Source organism: Myotis brandtii, unplaced genomic scaffold, assembly GCF_000412655.1.
Source record: "Myotis brandtii unplaced genomic scaffold, ASM41265v1 scaffold154, whole genome shotgun sequence".
NCBI lineage: Eukaryota > Metazoa > Chordata > Mammalia > Chiroptera > Vespertilionidae > Myotis > Myotis brandtii.
In genome coordinates, this window is record NW_005355584.1 from 3,614,229 (window position 1) to 3,631,352 (window position 17,124).

Consider the following 17,124-nt stretch of genomic DNA (forward strand, 5'->3'; position numbering starts at 1 on the left):
TGTTACAAGTGTGAACACGATATTTGTGCCAGTGCCCAAGCTAGCATTTTCCAAATTCAGAGAAGCATGTCTGACCCAGGCCTTCCCCGAGTCACGGAGGAATAATAGCTGCACAAGGGATCTGAAGGTTAATAAAGGTCACCTCTATTGTAAGAAAAATGTTAATATACAAAAGATTAGGATGAAATGTATAAGTACTTCTATCCCATCAAACTTTGGAAGTACAAATTATCAGTCATGTGTCTTGGGCAATCATTTAAGACGGCTTAAGGATTATGTTTTCAATGTGTTCATTTTCCAAATACTGTGTGCTTTCCAGTTTTATCCCAAGTAAAAGCAAAAGAGGGTGAGACATTATTTTTAAAGGAAGCTCTTGAAATGTCTTTGTCTTACTCATTTTCTGTGAGAAAGCCAGTGCTTCAGAGGGCTGGATCACTATGACCAGGGCATGGAGACACTGAGTCCTGTGCAGTGCACCGACGGGCTTTCAGGGGCGGCAAGGGCGCTTAGACAGAGTGCAGCATCTCAGAGGTCCCCAGGTGGGGCCGAGTCAATGTGCAGGGGGAGCCCTGGAGCTGGAGGGAAGAGCCTCCCGAGATGGGTAAGGGGGACAGGGCCACTCTCGGCAACAGCGGGCAGCATGTTCTGCTCAGAAACGGGAGACACTCACCTTCCTTGTGAACAGACACCTCCACTTACTCCCTTGGAAAGCTGTCTGAAAAAGTCCTGCCTCAGAAGATAGGCACAACCATTCATTCCATCTCAGAAAAAAGCCAATGAGATGCATAACAGGGCAGAAAGAGGCTCAAGTCTGTCTGAGCAGTTACCAAACCCTCATCCAAAGTCCAAGTTTCAGTGACAAAGCTAAAATGCTGCCGTAAGCAAGAACCGTCATCAGTGCTGAAGAATACGATTCTGAGAACACGGAGTTCCAAGAACAATCAACAATGCATCTAGCACTAACGTTTTCTATTTCCCCACCTACATCATCTCACAGAGAAATTAAACTGCTATAAAAATCTGAGAAGTAGCGCTACTTACTTTACCTTCTTCATTCCGATAGAGACAGTTTCTCAGAAGCTGCATGGCAGTGCTTAACTCTTTAACAAAGCCATCCTCCTGTTCAACGAGAAGCAGTTGAAGGATGTGAGCACAAGGGCATGTTCCACCTTTATGTACAGCATTCCTTCCCTTTGGTCCCATTACCATGCAGCCACGTGCTCGCTGCCCTGACCACCATCACTTTGCAGGCACTGACAAGGTAATGATCTCTGAAAGGTGACCGTATCTCAAGAAGTGCATCCACCATGAAAAAGCCATTTCTGTTCTATCGAGCATGGAGGAACTGAGATATATAATAAACTCCATGCTCCCTCTCAATAAAATGAAGCTGGTACTGACTGGTTTTCAATCATATCAGTGCTGGCTGACTTTCTCCATGATGAAGTAAAGGCCTCTGCCCAGAGAAGAGAGGAGGCAGGAAAAGAAACTGCACACACCTAACACCCTGCGTCAATACAACTATTACACATGGCTTTCTCTCAGTGTCTAATCAAATGCAGCAGAAACTAGTTATTGCATAAAGCATGCTCTACTGGCCTTGGCTATACAGATACATGTATATTTGTGTTCATAAATACACACACGTCCATTTTCTCAAGGAGCCTATGTGGCAGATCTTTTTAACCAGAGTTATTATTAACAGTTTTTATGTGACAGCAATGGCTATTTTGAGTTTATATGGACATGCCATTTGAGTCCAGCAGACTCAGCGCTAGAAAGAGACACTCAGACATCACGGAAAGCAATAATCAGAGGTTAGGATGTTAGCTCTCCAACCACCTGGATCCGGGCAAATACTGGCTTTATCAATTACTAGTTATATGACAGTGTTGTCATGAGTGGACACGGGGTAGTAAACAGGAAGATGTTAGAACAGTGCCTGGCACAGTGAGTTATAGCTCATTCCTAGTGTGCCTGTGCTCACTGTGAAAAATCTTCTTTCAGTTGTATATAAAATTTATCATGCACACTCCAAAATGTTTACAACTATATACTTAAATGTACACACACACATACAACCTGCTAATGTAGAAATCACATTAATTTATCTGTGCCTTTCTTCTAAATCAGACACTCATTTCAACCAAATGCTGGTGTCATTTCTAAGCACAAGGACATTGGCGAGAGGATTCCCTACGCATGCAGAGTTCTAGAATCTGCCACCTTTTTCCTGAGCGCGGCTTTCCCTGGCCTCAGGGAATCGAGGCTCAGCTGGGCACTGATGTGCTTCATCTGTTCAATGCAGTTGTCGATGAGATCGGCTGAAAGACAAGAACCAGAACTAGCGAAAGGATATGCCATTTCCCAGTAAGCCAACTCCACATGTATCAATCAAATTCTCAGAAACTACATTTTACTCCTGACCAGGTCCATGTCAGTATTTTCAGTGAGAGAATAATGAATCAGAAGGAAAATGTAAGAGAACTAATATGCTAAAGCCTACTTGTTTTCAAATTATTATAATAGTCCCCAAATCCAGTTACTTTCTGAGGAATGCATAATTTGTTTCAGTAGCAAATCACAAGTAAAATTAGTGGACTTGATGGTGCTGTTACTGTCCTCCAACTCTAAGGCCAGTGTTCTCTCCTTCCAGATGAGAAACTGCAATTGTCTAGGGGGAAATTCATATTAAAATACAGGTTCATCTAGTGCTATTGTTGCCACCATCAGAACTATGTGGCGTGCTTTTTATTTTCAGGTATGTAACAGGTGCTTGTGGTCACTAACATTATTATAAAATTGAGTGGTGTTACTTATTAAGCCTCTATAATATTTAGATACTCTCTAGAGTAGGAATCATTGCACAAATAAATAATCTACACGTATAATCTTTTTATTTTAAAAGTAATGCACATTTAACTATTTTTTAGCGGCCCTGACAGTATAAGTTTTTTTAAATTTAGAGTCTATAAAAAATTAAAACAAAAAAAGCAGTAAACCTGAATTGACGTGTGGCATAAAAACACACAGTGGTCAGGCAGCCCACCTTTTAAAGCGAGCTTCTGAGCCCTCCTACTGACAGCCAGCAGCGACAACAGCACGTTCGCAGCCACTCTCTTCAAGACATCTTTGGAGGGTTTCCCTTCGTAGCACTGTGAAGATAACAGAATACCTGCACGTTATGTCCCCTAAATCTAGGCCACCTGCCTTTCTCCCTGATCCCCGACACACCCCCACCAGGGTTTTTCATCGGTGCTGCTACCCTCCTATCGTCGAGTAAACGTGCTCGGTCACACTACAGAATGCCCACATTCTGGATGTGTCTGTCTGTTGCCCTGTGAAGATTTTCTCATTTTCGCTCTTCTGTGCTGCCCATTTACTGGTGTTCTAGCTCTAAAGACCTGACTCAATTCAGGTGAAATCTTTTGTGATACTATTCTCACGTGGGTATATGTACACATTTTACTGCAATTTCAAGGGGTTCATCAATTCCAGCATCTGAATCAAGAAGTTCACAATTTGATCTAAATATTAGGTAATTCAAATTTCATAACTCTCCCTTCTACCAGTAATTTTCAAAATGATCCAGCTTTAGAATGTCATGATTAAAATTGAGCTTAAATGATAACTTGACATAAAATATACGACAGCATAATTACTAGACGCAACTCCACTTTCACCTGGGGCTTGTACTTGGCAATGTGACCGGAGGCACCTGCAGAGAGGTGATTCCACCTTAGACATCTCAGGCTGCTGCCCCCACAGGCAGGTCTCAACCTGGCCAGTGGGTTAGATGTTAGATGCCTGGGGCCAGGAGTGCTTGATAAAGATCATGCTGACTGTAACCAGGAAGAAGGGGGGAGAGGCAGAAAGTATTATAGGATGATGAAATAATTTGGAGTAAATCCTATAGTCAACCATGAGAATCCTAATTTGTCTATAAACTCAATCTTCACTAATAATAGGAAAACTGCTCTTCTCTACACATACTTATTGAAACTGCACATGTCAGTAATTTGAGAAAAACCAAATTGATCTCGCTGAGAAGTACTACTCATCTACTAACTATAGAATGAAGATACAATTCCTTTTTTTACTTTGTCTTAAATTGGCCTGGGCCCTTTAACAAATATTACATATTCATGTCCTATAGTTTACATGCACAAAAAGAATATGAATTATTAGGAAACACAGTTTAAATAATTGGTTAATGTATCCATACCCACATAGAATACTTTATATATTTTGTAATCTGGAAGAAATGGAGGGGAAAATTATCTAGTCATTAGGAAAATCATTGAGGTACCCTGTGGCTCATTTTCCTTGGCTTCATTTTCCTTGACCAAGAAGGTAACAGCAAAGGATTATAAACAATAATTTTTATAATATTATTTTTAAAAATTAGAGAAAAATAAGGGCATGGTAAACTGAACAAATTCCTACATGTTTCTTCTACGTGCACTGTTTTAACTTGATTCGTCATCCCTACGTGGATCCATGTTTATCACAAGTCCAGTTATAGTTCCTTGAAACACAGTACCACTAACAAGCAAGAGAAAGTAGCTGGGGAATAAAACAGCCAGCCTGCAGGTCTCTGAATTCACGCAGTCAGGACTGGCTGGAGGGATCAGCCATGGCTGTGGTCAAGGCTCCCAGAGTTGCTGGCATGCTGGCATGAACAGGGGTGGGGTCAGCACACCACCCTCATCGAAGGAAAGAAATCCATGTTGGCTCCATGAGTCATCAAACTCCCTGAAGAAGAGCGTGTCTGTGAGAGCCAGGACCCCCTCCCTAGAAAAAAGTGCTCCATCAGAGCCAAAGTTCCAAAATTAATAATGCTTTGGATAGGAGCTGGGGGAGGACTTTTGTCAAGGTGTGGATTTGAGTTTCCTGTTACTATATTCTTTCAGGTACAAAATCGGGCTCAATTAATCATTGGGAATAAAACCTCTAGTTCTGATGGAGAATGAGATCAGTGGAACAGTGTCCAGTTTTGGTTTTAAATGAAGAAAAATTGAGTGGAATGAGTAGGGTCATTGCTATAGGAAAGCTGTGGCCTCCTGAGAAGTGACATTGAGAAATGTTTTGAGGTCTTTTTTTCCCTAGAGATCCAGTTTCTGAAGGAGCTGCTGGAGAGACAGAAGAGAAAACATCAAGGGACTCCTTATCAGCACTCAGAGGCAACCATAGTCTGTTGGGCAAGAGACCAGCTCCTGTGAGGAGCCCTGTGACCCCTCCCAGGCAGGTCTGAGCTGGCCGGGTAGCTGCCCTGCCTCTGTCTGCCTATCTGCATTCTAGCTTGCTCAAGTCTGCTGTGCACAGGGAGTCCTGCCAGAGACCTGTATCTGCAGGATGCTCTCAGGCAGAAAAGGGCAAAAGTCCCCAAATCCTGAGCAGCAAAGGGATGGTAGAAAGTCAGCGGATAGGAAGCACCTTCTGCTCCCTCGGAAATGGAAGCAATACCTCAATGTGAGAGTGGACTACAGTCCCACCTCTCAGTGAGAAGACAACAGCAGGACGCCACATGGTTACTGCAAAGGAGGATTCTTAAAATTGGAAAGTATGGTAATAACTTCTACCTGAAAACACTACTGTGCAACTTAGGAAACACTTGTTTTCATGATTAATCTATTTATAAAATAACAATACTTTACAGTGATTTTTGGTTTTTGATGAAACAAAAATCTTGGTTCATATTTTAGGATTACAAAAAAATAACTTAAAAGATAAAACAGGTATCAGAGCTTGGAAGGGGGGCATTTTCTCACACATGTGACAACCAGGTCTGCCTACTTCTATAAACATAACCCCCTTAAACACATGTTATCCTATTAATAAAAGCCTATGTGGTTGTGATATCCTCACACCATAACGAGCGATCACCAGGAGGCTGGGTGTGCAGCAGGCACACGCGGGTGGGCGGGGGCTTGACGCTGCATTCGCGGTGCAGAGGCGGGTCCCGCGGCTCCGGCCTACCTCTTTGGGGCAATCCATTGAGGAGCCCTGGAGGGGTGGGTAGGGCCTACCTCTTTGGGGCGATCGATCGCGGGGCTCCCACACTGCGAGAGGGCACAGGCCAGGCTGGGGGACCCTCTCCTCCCCCGCACCATAGTGCATGAATTTCATGCACCGGGCCTCTAGTTCATTTATATAAATCAAATGTCACTTAGGTGAACATATTTTCAAAGATATTAACATAGCAATAAATTATGAGTTAAACCTTCATCCCCAAAGTATATCCAGTGGCCTTATGACAGACTATTGTGTTGAACTGCTGGACTTAGATCACTAATACTTCATTCTGAATTTTTACATCATATTCTGGTCAACATTAGAGGTAGGAACTGCATTGGAAATAATTTAACTTTATATACTCTTCTCTTATTTCAATGTTCATGAGTACTAATTACTTTTTGAATCAAATGATTAAAAATATTTTTATAAGACCAAGACTGGAAGTAAAGTGTTTTATTTTTGTCTTGTTTTTTTATTCTCACCCAAGGATATGTTTATTGATTTAGAGGAAAGGAGAGAGAGAGAGAAACATTAATCGGTTGCCTCCTGTATGCACCGACAGGAGATCGAAGCCACATCCTAGGCACGTGCCCTGAGTGGAGATCAAACCCACAACCTTTTGATGTATGGGATGAGGCTCCAACCAGCTGAGCCACCTGACCAGGTCTGAGAGTGAGAGTAAAGTTTTTAAAAAAATCAAAAAATCACGTACCTGAATAATGGCTTCAGTAAGTTGTTCTAGAGACTTCTGGTTTTCCTGAGTTTTATCAAGAAGTGAAGCCACTGTTGAACTGGGGCATGAATCTGTTTTATCCTTATCCCGCTGACGTCTCTTTGCTTCTTCAGTCAAGAGAATAGAAAGGAACTGCAGGCTGGCAGTGCAGAGAGAGGGGCTGGTAGTAGACAAACCCACACATTTGCAGAACATATCTAGAAAAGAGGATAATTCCATATGTAAGTATTTGAAAATTTCCTCCAAAAAAAAGGTGAGTCAGACTGATCTGATTAATTTTTAATTAAGTAAAGCGATCAGTAGTTCAAGTATCACAAGAATACCTCTACTATTTAAAAGTAATTTGAATAGTACTAAGACAACATACTGAATCAAGGAATCTCCTTAATTTTTGTTTCATCCTTTTTATCTAAGCTCTAGAGTTAACTTTTTAATTTTTATTTCAGTGTTAATCTAAAAAAAGTTAATGTAGCCCTAGCTGATTTGGCTCAGTGAATAGAGCGTCAGCCTGCAGACTGAAAGGTCCTGGGGTTCGATTCCGGTCAAGAGCACATGCCCAGGTTGCAGGCTCAATCCCCAATAGGGGGAATGCAGGAAGCAGCTAATCAATGATTCTCTTTCCCTCTCCCTTTCTCTCTGAAATTAAAAAAAAAAAAAAAAGTTAATGTAACTATACTCTAAACTTTAGATTACCACCTTATAAGTGTAACTGTGTTTCCACTTTCAAACAAGTTGATGCCAACCAACTTAAAGCAAGACTTAGTATGCAGTGTTGGACCAATGCAGGAACCATGGTTTCACAGTAGCTCTGAAAGAACAGAGTGAGATGAACCCATCTGCAAACAACAGAGTGGAAAGAACAGGCAAACCAACTCAGAAGAACCTACACTGAATCAGTCATTATTCACTTCCTGTTGTGAGCACTGATTAATTTAATCAAAAGAACATTTGCTTCATTACATTAATTTTATTAATTTGATAGCCCTGGTTTATAATTTTATTGTCTTACTTTTATATTATTTTGGATTCATACTTGTGTACGAGTTGTAACCATAAGAATTTCTACCTAGATTTAGGCTACAGAAATTTTTATGTTCTTAAGTAACATAAGGAAAATAATTTAATCAGCAGTGGGGTTTCATGAGAATTCTGTTCATGTACATAATATCCTATACATTAGTCAAGTTCAAGCAAAGATTATTATAGACAATGTAAGTTATTGAGTGACCAAAAGGTATTTTAAATGTATATGTGTACATGAAATAGAGAAAAAAAGCAAACAAAAACTAATAACTCCATGGTAAGGAATATCAGTGATAATGTTTATTAGTTATGATTTCATTAACATCACTATTACCAAAGCTGTTCATGTAGTATGTTACTTTTGATTAGCACCATTATCTAAAACTCTCTGTGTGTTTTGCAGAAAGACTTTGAATTTAATATGTCTTTATTTTATCACTAGAGAAAGAATGTCAGGTCAACAGGCTTAAATCAGGGTCAGCAAACTTTTTCTGCCAAGACCCAGAGAGTGAATGAATATTGTAAGCTCTGTGGGTCATGGGCTTTTGTCACAACTGCTCGACACCACCACCAAGACAGGAGAGCAGCCTGGGCAGTGAGGGAACGAGTTCAGTGCAGCCATGTTCCAGTAAAAGTATATTTACAAACAGGTGATGGACCATGCGGACCAGCTGGCTGAGGTGGCCCATGAGCCCCATTAAGCACCTTGCTTTACAGTATTAGTGACTCAGGTGGTAAATAAACCCTGTGGATGCAAAAGGAAAATCTCAGTCTCACTCACTCAACAACCTCTTCCAATATCTATCTCTTTTAACAAAATAATGATCTCTAAATGGATGCTATTCCCCTTAGAGTAAACTCAGAACTCCTATATCGAGGAATCTAACAATTCCATTTCTTATTGAACATGTATTTCCCTATAAATCTTACTTCAGAACTACACTCTGGTTAAAATATATATCACCCATTTAATTTTACAGAATGACCAAATGATAAAATAAAATGTGGAAACAAGTCAACTGAATTAGTGATAACTTGGAAACTTAAATTCGATTATGAACACTTTTAACTGATTATTTATTTTAAAGCAGTGGTTCTCAACCTTCTGGCCCTTTAAATATAGTTCCTCATGTTGTGACCCAACCATAAAATTATTTTCGTTGCTACTTCATAACTGTAATGTTGCTACTGTTATGAATCGTAATGTAAATATCTGATATGCAGGATGGTCTTAGGCGACCCCTGTGAAAGGGTCGTTCGACCACCAAAGGGGTCGCGACCCACAGGTTGAGAACCGCTGTTTTAAAGTAACACAAATGTTACTTATAAACAGTTATGTAAAAAAGGCTCCTGCTGTGCAAAAATTTAGATGAGACTTTATGAAAAATTAAAGACAGTAGTTATTTTAAAAATAATCATTTGTTTAAAAATAATCATTTATTTACTCTAGTCAGTAACTATTATATGGAAAACATAAAAATAACTACACTACATTTCTGTGTTGTAAGAAAAGCCCTGTGACTTGAGATTAGACACTTTTACTAGAACTCTCCATTTGACTGTGTACACGAGATGCTATGTGCAGATTTACTCACACTAAATGCACACATATAAGGCCAAGAGCCCAGTTTTCACGCCAACCCAACAAAATCTATCTCATTGTTTTATAATCATGTCATATTGTATCTTCATAATGCCACAGGCTTTTCTTACCTGTGTTTTGGTACCTTGAAATGTATTTCAATTTTTCTAAAATGCACTTTGGGGGCATAAGAGCAGTACAAACGTCTTGAAGCAAGCACCTGGCTTTCTCTCTCATGGGCCATGCCATAATTACTTAATTTTAGAGAATACATTATTATATAAAATCATAATTAACGATTATCTTCATTTGTATGAGCAGAAGACCCCAAACCAGTGACAGCAGCTCCTTACCAACCACTGCCGCCCAGTGCTTGGCCACACCAGTCGTGATGGGTGGCAGCGAGGCAGTTCCTGCTTTCCTCAGGAGTGTGGCCAGGAGGTTAAATAAATGTGTCCACGTCTGATAAAATGCCAATGCTAACTCTGCATCTATCAAGTTAATCAAGACATATCAAGTTATTAACACAAAGCAAAAGAACCTTTTAAAATACAAAACTCACAAGCCACTTCATTACATTTAAAACAAGAGGGATGTACTTGTCAAATGGAGACAAACATAATTCAGCATGAATTTACTTCAATTATGTATTGCTTCTTAAATATCTCTCTCTTCCACCTTGCTATAGACAAATAAACACCCACTGGCACATCTCCTCTTATTAAAGCACATTCAACAACAATCAGGAAGTATGACAAACTGAATATTGAGCCATAACTTCAGAAGTTCTTATTGGGCACATTGTAAAAACATGTCGTTGTTTGTGTTACTTCTATAAAAGTGAAGGTTCTCCTGTTTTCTCTTCCCCTCTAGCAACTTTGTGTATACCAAGGTCATGGCAAAGAAGAGAATTTCTTTGAAGAACCAGAAGAGTACTGCCCTACAAGAAAGCTATGATACAGCAGAGGATCTGCAGCTTTGCCTATGGCTGACAATGGCCTAATGAACCTTCTAGGGCAGTGGTCCCAATGTGGGGCACATGCCCCACAGGGGGACAATTCAAGAATGAGTTATTAACAGTGGATTTTTTGCATTTCTTATGTTTCTAGGGGCCTCATATATAGTATATAAATATACAGTATATAAATATATATTATGACATATTTATGCATTTCAGTTCTCTATTATGTTTTGAAACTTTATTTGCTATTTTTTCATATCACTTTATATTATTTTTTTTAACTATTTCTTAGTGATTTCTTCCTCAGTACTTCAACTTTCCTTTTGTTCTTTTATTTTTCTCTTTCATGGATGCTGCGTTCTTTGAAAGCTTGTTTAGATGAAGTTAATGGCCTTTTAGGCTTCCTCCACGTGAATAGGAGTTCGCTTTTTGAATAATAAGAATTATATGTCACAGGGGGGCATCAGGATTTTAGAGATGTCCACGTGAGGCATGGCCAAAAAAAGGTTTGGAGCCACGGTTCTAGGGTAAGAACAGCTAGTCCCTTCTCTCTGCTGGGCACATGGGAGCTGGAGGGCAGCCAGTATTGTAGGACTGTCTTCTATGCCCGCACCACCAGCAGTCTCTGCCCGCTGCTAACTCCATCAACATGCAAACCGAGGACTTCCTTCTCAGTGTTCTTCAGCACCCACCAGGCATCTGGAAATAGCACCGTCCAGGCAGTTTGGATAACTATCCTTGGTATTTCTCTACCTTTTTGTTATTATCAGCTCTATAAGAGTGTTTAGACATATGGTTTCTCATCACCATCCACATTAAATACTAATTTCACAGATAATATATCTATTGATGTACTATCTGTATATCCAGACTTTACACATAAAAAGAGCAAGTGTAAAGCTTACTGATTTTATTCAATATAGGCTTACGGGGGCCAAATAAAATATTTAAGTTGGAAGTTAACTTAAAAATAAAAAGGCTATTAACATTTAACTTTATAACTGAACACCTTTTAGGGTAATTTATTCATATATTAAAATGTGTCAAATTATATATGAAAATTGCAAATTATATAAGTATATACTAAATATAACCAATTTTTATAGTATTCAAAACTTTTATTTTTCCAGAAAAAAATTTTAATTTCTTAAAAAATATTTTAGCGAACTTTTAACTTTTGCTAAATAGGAGAAAGTAACTTTTAACTTAACCACTTACTAGATATGCATTCAGATATTATAGACATTTTCTTTTCAGCCCTTGATATAAGTAATTAAATAATAATATAGATACTATTTTTATTTAATTCTCAAAGCCCAAGTCACACATAAAAGCAACAAAATCAATGAGAACATCCACAAGGCAGCCAGTGGCAACCAAGACGCACAGGCCACCTCTCGCCCTGGGATGTTGGGATCGAGCACTGAATCAAGTCCTCCAGTCGCAGCCATCAGTTTTTTAGCACTGAGCTTGCATCTCCCTTGTATATCTTCCATGAGCTCAATTTGATGCTTCTCAAATGATACCCGAGAAAACCCAGTAAGAGAATTAAATACTGGGGAATGAGATTTTATTGGGTAGAGTTGAGCTTTGGAGGGCCACAAACCACTGTAATAGCTAGAATTGTTCTCCCATCCCTTTCACCCAATAATCAATTTTTGCTCCTTTGGGGGGGCGGGGGCGGAGGGGGTGATTTGAAAATGCATGGTCTAACCTACTTAGCTTAGTTAGGACATCACTGCCACGTATAAAATTTTCAGGTAGGAAGTTATTGTGCCTCTAGCATTGGGGTAATTCTAACACTGATGAGATACAGAGGACTGGCTTAGCTGAGAATCATAAAACATTCACATACCAGACCTAAAACCAAGCCAATCCATAAAATTCAAAGGACTAAATAGGAAAGAATGGATAGGCAGAGAACTGCAAAATGATCAATTACTTCATTATAAACTATTTTAGACAGGTATTACATATTAATTTTGATAACAATCCTATTTTTTAAAAAAAATATTTTTATTGATTTCAGAGAGCGAGGGAGAGGGAGAAGCATCAATGATGAGAGAGAATCACTGATTGGCTGCCTCCTGCACGCCCCCTACTGGAGATCAAGTCCACAACCCAGGCATGTGCTCTGGCTGGTTATGGAATCATGATATCCTGGTTCATAGGTCGATACTCAATCACTGAGCCATATTGGCCAGGCCCTACTTTTTTTTTAATCATCTCTACTACTAAGTAGCATATTCAACTTTTAATCAGTATATTTTTCAATCTTTTCAGACCTTAAGAAAAATTTGATATTATATGCTAGGCTTGCTTATAATTCTTATTGCAAATGAGTTATTAGGTCACCTGGCCTTAGCAGAGTTTATAAGAAATTTTAATACAGTGCATAGTACTTCCTCACACTCCATAAAGAACTTTACCCCCATTTATACTGACAACACAGGGATGGTCCTTTATTACACCACAGACTTCCCTCAGGTGGTCTCCTGGCACCACTTACCACATCCAAACTATAAAACACATTATAAAACCTTCCAATACACTGGCAAAAAGCAACCTAAAATGTAACCTTGAAGTAAATATCTGATGCAGAATAAGATTTTTTTCCTCAATATTATTTACTTCCATGCTAAATTAAAAAAAATAAAGCTTACCAAACAGATCTTTGGTGCATATGGTAAGAACTCGGATGATGTTTGTAATAAGAGGTTTCAGAAGCTCATCCTGAATCACAAGGTCAGGATCTACCAATAAACATGACTGCAAAAACCTGGACAAAGATGCCAGGTACTCGAGGAGAAAGGACACCTATTGGCAAAAGGAGATAAAGTGAAACAAATGTATCAGAGGAAAAGCCCATCTCAGTGATCATGTATTTTACTCTTCTATGCATTGTAAGTCACTTCCTTGTAAATAAGTTAATAAAAGGCTAAAAAAATAATAATCATAATTTTCAAAGATCTTAAATTGAACACATAGCAGACAAAGCATTATTTTTCTCATAAGCATATCGTTAATGGCCACATTAACCACCATCAACTATAATAACATCAAACCAGACAATATTTATAAAGTCAACAATTGAATCCCATTTAGAAAAAAAACTCTTAGAAAGGTTTATAAATATAATTTTTCAAGTAGCTAAATTGTAAAATCAATATTCTGAATGAAGCAGAAAAGGGCATTCCAAAGCCATAAAGCCTATATTTTGCAAAGAAATAAAGAAAAATGACAAAATACTCTTCAAGGTACACAACTGGGGTTTGGGGGAGGTAGTCAAATGCTTAATTATTACTACAAATAAAATGCAAATCATTTGAAGTTTGCTCTCAACTATCCTTCAGCATAAAATTACTACTATTAATTAAAAAGGTAAAATTCACTCTTCCCCAATATTACCAATAAAACCATCTCTGGAATGTTGCTTGAAATATTATAAAAAGTACTAGAGGCCTGGTGTACCCTGTGGGATCAGGCCTAAACCAGCAGTTGGACATCCCTCTCACAATCTGGGACTGCTGGCTCCTAACCGCTCGCCTGCCTGCCTGCCTGATTGCCCCTAATCGCTTCTGCCTGCCAGCTGATCACCCCCTAACTGCTCCCCTGCCGGCCCAATCGTCCCCAACTGCCCTCCCCTGCTGGCCCGATCACTCCCAACTGCCCTGCCCTGCTGGCCTGGTCGCCCCCAACTGCCCTCCCCTGCCAGCCATCTTGTGGCTGTGGGCGCCACCATCTTTGAGGACGGGGCAGTCAATTAGCATATTCCCTCTTTATTAGATAGGATTAACTGACAAAAGTACTTTTTTAAAAAAAAATAATTCTCTGGATAGGCAAAAATTAAAGAATAAGCTGTGATGTCTCATTTATCCATTATCCCCAAGAAATGAGATAGTCCACACAAATCAACTTTAGAGAGATATTCTGAAGCACCTCTCTGTACAGGTGTGTACACACATACACACATTTTCCTCCCACCTCATTCTGAGGCCATTAACTCCATGTGACTGTTGTGAGGATTACATAAATGATAGAAATAAGCCCCTCATATATGTTTAGTACTATAATTACTCACTCATCCTATGAGTACTGAATGAACACCTGCCATGGGACAGGTGCTGTGTTGACACTGAGGACCCAATGGTACACACAAATCAGGTAAGGCCCTGCCTTCGTGGGGCTCTTCATAACCTCTGACTTCATCTGTCCTCATGTTCTGCACCAGCCCCTCTGGCCTTGCTGCTTTTTGGCCAAACACACCCCTGTTCTGTCCCACAGGACTAGCTTCCTCACTTACTTCAAGTCGCATGTCACTGTCTGAAAGGCCTTCTGACCACCTTATGTGGAAAAACTCTACCCTCCCAATTATGACATCACTTCCCTTTCCCTGCTTTAGACTTTCTTCTTAGATGTCCACCAATGACATCATCAGGCATATATGGATTTGTTCTGGATCTTTGTTTTATTCACTTAGGGAAGATGCTGGTATACACCATGTCCTTGAGAAGGCACTTAAAGCAAACAGACACACAGACACTCACCTGAGCCTGCGTGTGTTCCACCGGGGGTGACGAAGGCAGCGGGGCCTTGAGTTCCTGGACACATGTCTCTATGAGGGTGGCATCTGCAATACTGTTTAGGACAGAAAAAGAAAACCCTTCAGATGATTAGTAGGCTTCTAACTAAAGATTAATTAGTCAGAATTTGAAATCTGAATGTAACCTTGAATAGAATTCAAGAGAAAGGATTTTTATAAAGAAAGTCAATGTTTATAAAAAGCTATTGTGCAACACAGGAAAAGATCTTATCAGATAAATGTGGGAAGCAAAGAATTCTGAAGAAAAATATCGAAATCTTATTAAAACATTACTTCTAATCCTCATATTAACCCCACTGAGTAGGTGTCATCAATGACACTCCAAAGAGTAACTTTCCCAAGGCTGCAACACAAGTGAGTAAATGACCCCTAAGTAGACCTTAAGTTGGACTGAATTACTTATCTAAGGCCTTTCTTACTATACCATATAACCAATAAGAAAATCAGAAAAAGTTATGTCAGAGGCTTATTAATATTAGATAAATGAATGAACCAAATCATAATTTCCCTAAATTCTATGAGAATACTTTCAGTCTCGGTAAATAAATAACTCCAAATGAATTTTTTAAATGATCTTTCAACCCATGGACATTAATCTTATATGAGCACGAGGGAGCTAAATCCCCAAACTCCTTCCTTCCAGTTAGAATGAGCAAGGGGACTGAATATTCCTTGAGTGTGGTGGAAGACAAGTAGGGCTTAGAGCCTCTGAATTTTACGAAATCAGGATTTTTTTTGAGGGGGTGGGCTTAATAGTCAATATAACAAACTAATACGAGCAGTTTAATGGATCTAAAATAAAAGTTGTCAGTACAATTCTGGCCAAAGCAAAAACCTGCAGTCTAATGAGCCTTCAAATGATGAAGAAATATCCAGAACATGAAGCCATACAGTGAGTCATGAATACAGCTTGTGGGATTCACCTCCACCACCATGGCTCTTTGGGGGTACTTCTCTCTTACCCACAGAGCAGCTCTATGAGCCGAGCCTGTCGGAAGGCAGATGCTGTGTCTTGTGGAGCGATCACCAGGAGGCTGTCTGAGAGGCTGCAAATAGCTGACAGCAGGGGTGGGGTGACCAGGATGCATGGTCTGGGCAGGAGAGCAGAAAGGGAAGAGTCATGAGGGAGCCGTGGGGACACTGTTTCAGGCTGACCTAGGATTGAAAACAAGCATAAAAATGTCACTATTTGGTTTACTTTGCGGTTATGTGCAATAGTCTCAAACTCTGATGATCAGAAGAAAGTTCCTGAATGTGCCCAAGAGAGATGGAATTCCCTGAGTGCTTGACGCATCTCAACCCTGAGGATGGGGAGTTAGACATCCACCTCCACTGTGTGTGCGCACGTACATACATGTACACTTATGAATGTGTCTGCATATCCATGCACACAATACACAAGTGTGTGCACATACATGTACACAGGGGTGTCTCTGTGTGCATGTACATGTACATGTGTGTGTGTGTGCCTTGGATGAAAGTGCAAGGGCCCAATAAGAAAGGCAGAGCATGGTGTTGTGTCCCAAACACTCAGAAACAGAGGAACAAATACACCGTCCACAACCCTTTTACTGAGATTCGGGACCAGAGTGTTTCAAACTCAAAATAGTGTTAGATTTTGGAAAGATAGTAACTACAAATACCATGTGTTAATTGACACTTCCAGCAGGATCTTGGCAACAGCATACCACCACCTCTACACGTAGCATGTGCACAACCACAGTAGCAAACGACTAGAGGGCAGGTGCTGCAGCCACATGCACTCAGGTATGAGCGAGGGTTCTCACGAGTGAGTCAGAAAACGTTCAGTGTTCAGAGACTCTGGGTTTTAGAATTGACAACATGAGACTGGAGCTTCCCTAGAAGACTTGGCAGGGAATAGCTAAAAAGAAAGCTGATCTGCCTCAAGATTCTCTTTCATGACCCTCATTCCTTACTTCTTTTTTAAAGAAATATTATATTTTAAATAACTTCAGTTTTACAAAAAGTACAAAGCGAGATCCCTAAATATTAACACTTCATCACATTTTAGCTATTTACCTACCTATTTTCTTATGTACTACTAGAGGCCCAGTGCACGAATTCGTGCACGGGTGGGGTCCCTCTGTGTGGCCTGCAGAGATCGGGCCCCAGCTCACACTCCCAGCCTCACAGCCCTGCCTAGTACCCCACCTTGACCTGGCGCCGCCCCCTCACCTGCTCTA

The 17,124-nt window shown here is 40.0% G+C and overlaps 1 protein-coding gene across 1 annotated transcript in view; it reads right to left on the reverse strand.

The window, feature by feature from the left end:
* RTTN (rotatin) overlaps positions 1-17,124 on the reverse strand; it is a 115,330-nt gene that overhangs the window by 21,032 nt on the left and 77,174 nt on the right. The window contains exons 36-43 of the mRNA XM_014535892.1: positions 15,883-16,075; positions 14,865-14,955; positions 12,981-13,134; positions 9,710-9,847; positions 6,731-6,948; positions 3,050-3,155; positions 2,227-2,324; positions 1,042-1,119 (exon numbers count right to left, since the gene is read on the reverse strand). Coding sequence (XP_014391378.1) covers positions 1,042-1,119; positions 2,227-2,324; positions 3,050-3,155; positions 6,731-6,948; positions 9,710-9,847; positions 12,981-13,134; positions 14,865-14,955; positions 15,883-16,075 — 1,076 coding nt within the window. The remainder of the gene's footprint in view (positions 1-1,041; positions 1,120-2,226; positions 2,325-3,049; positions 3,156-6,730; positions 6,949-9,709; positions 9,848-12,980; positions 13,135-14,864; positions 14,956-15,882; positions 16,076-17,124) is intronic.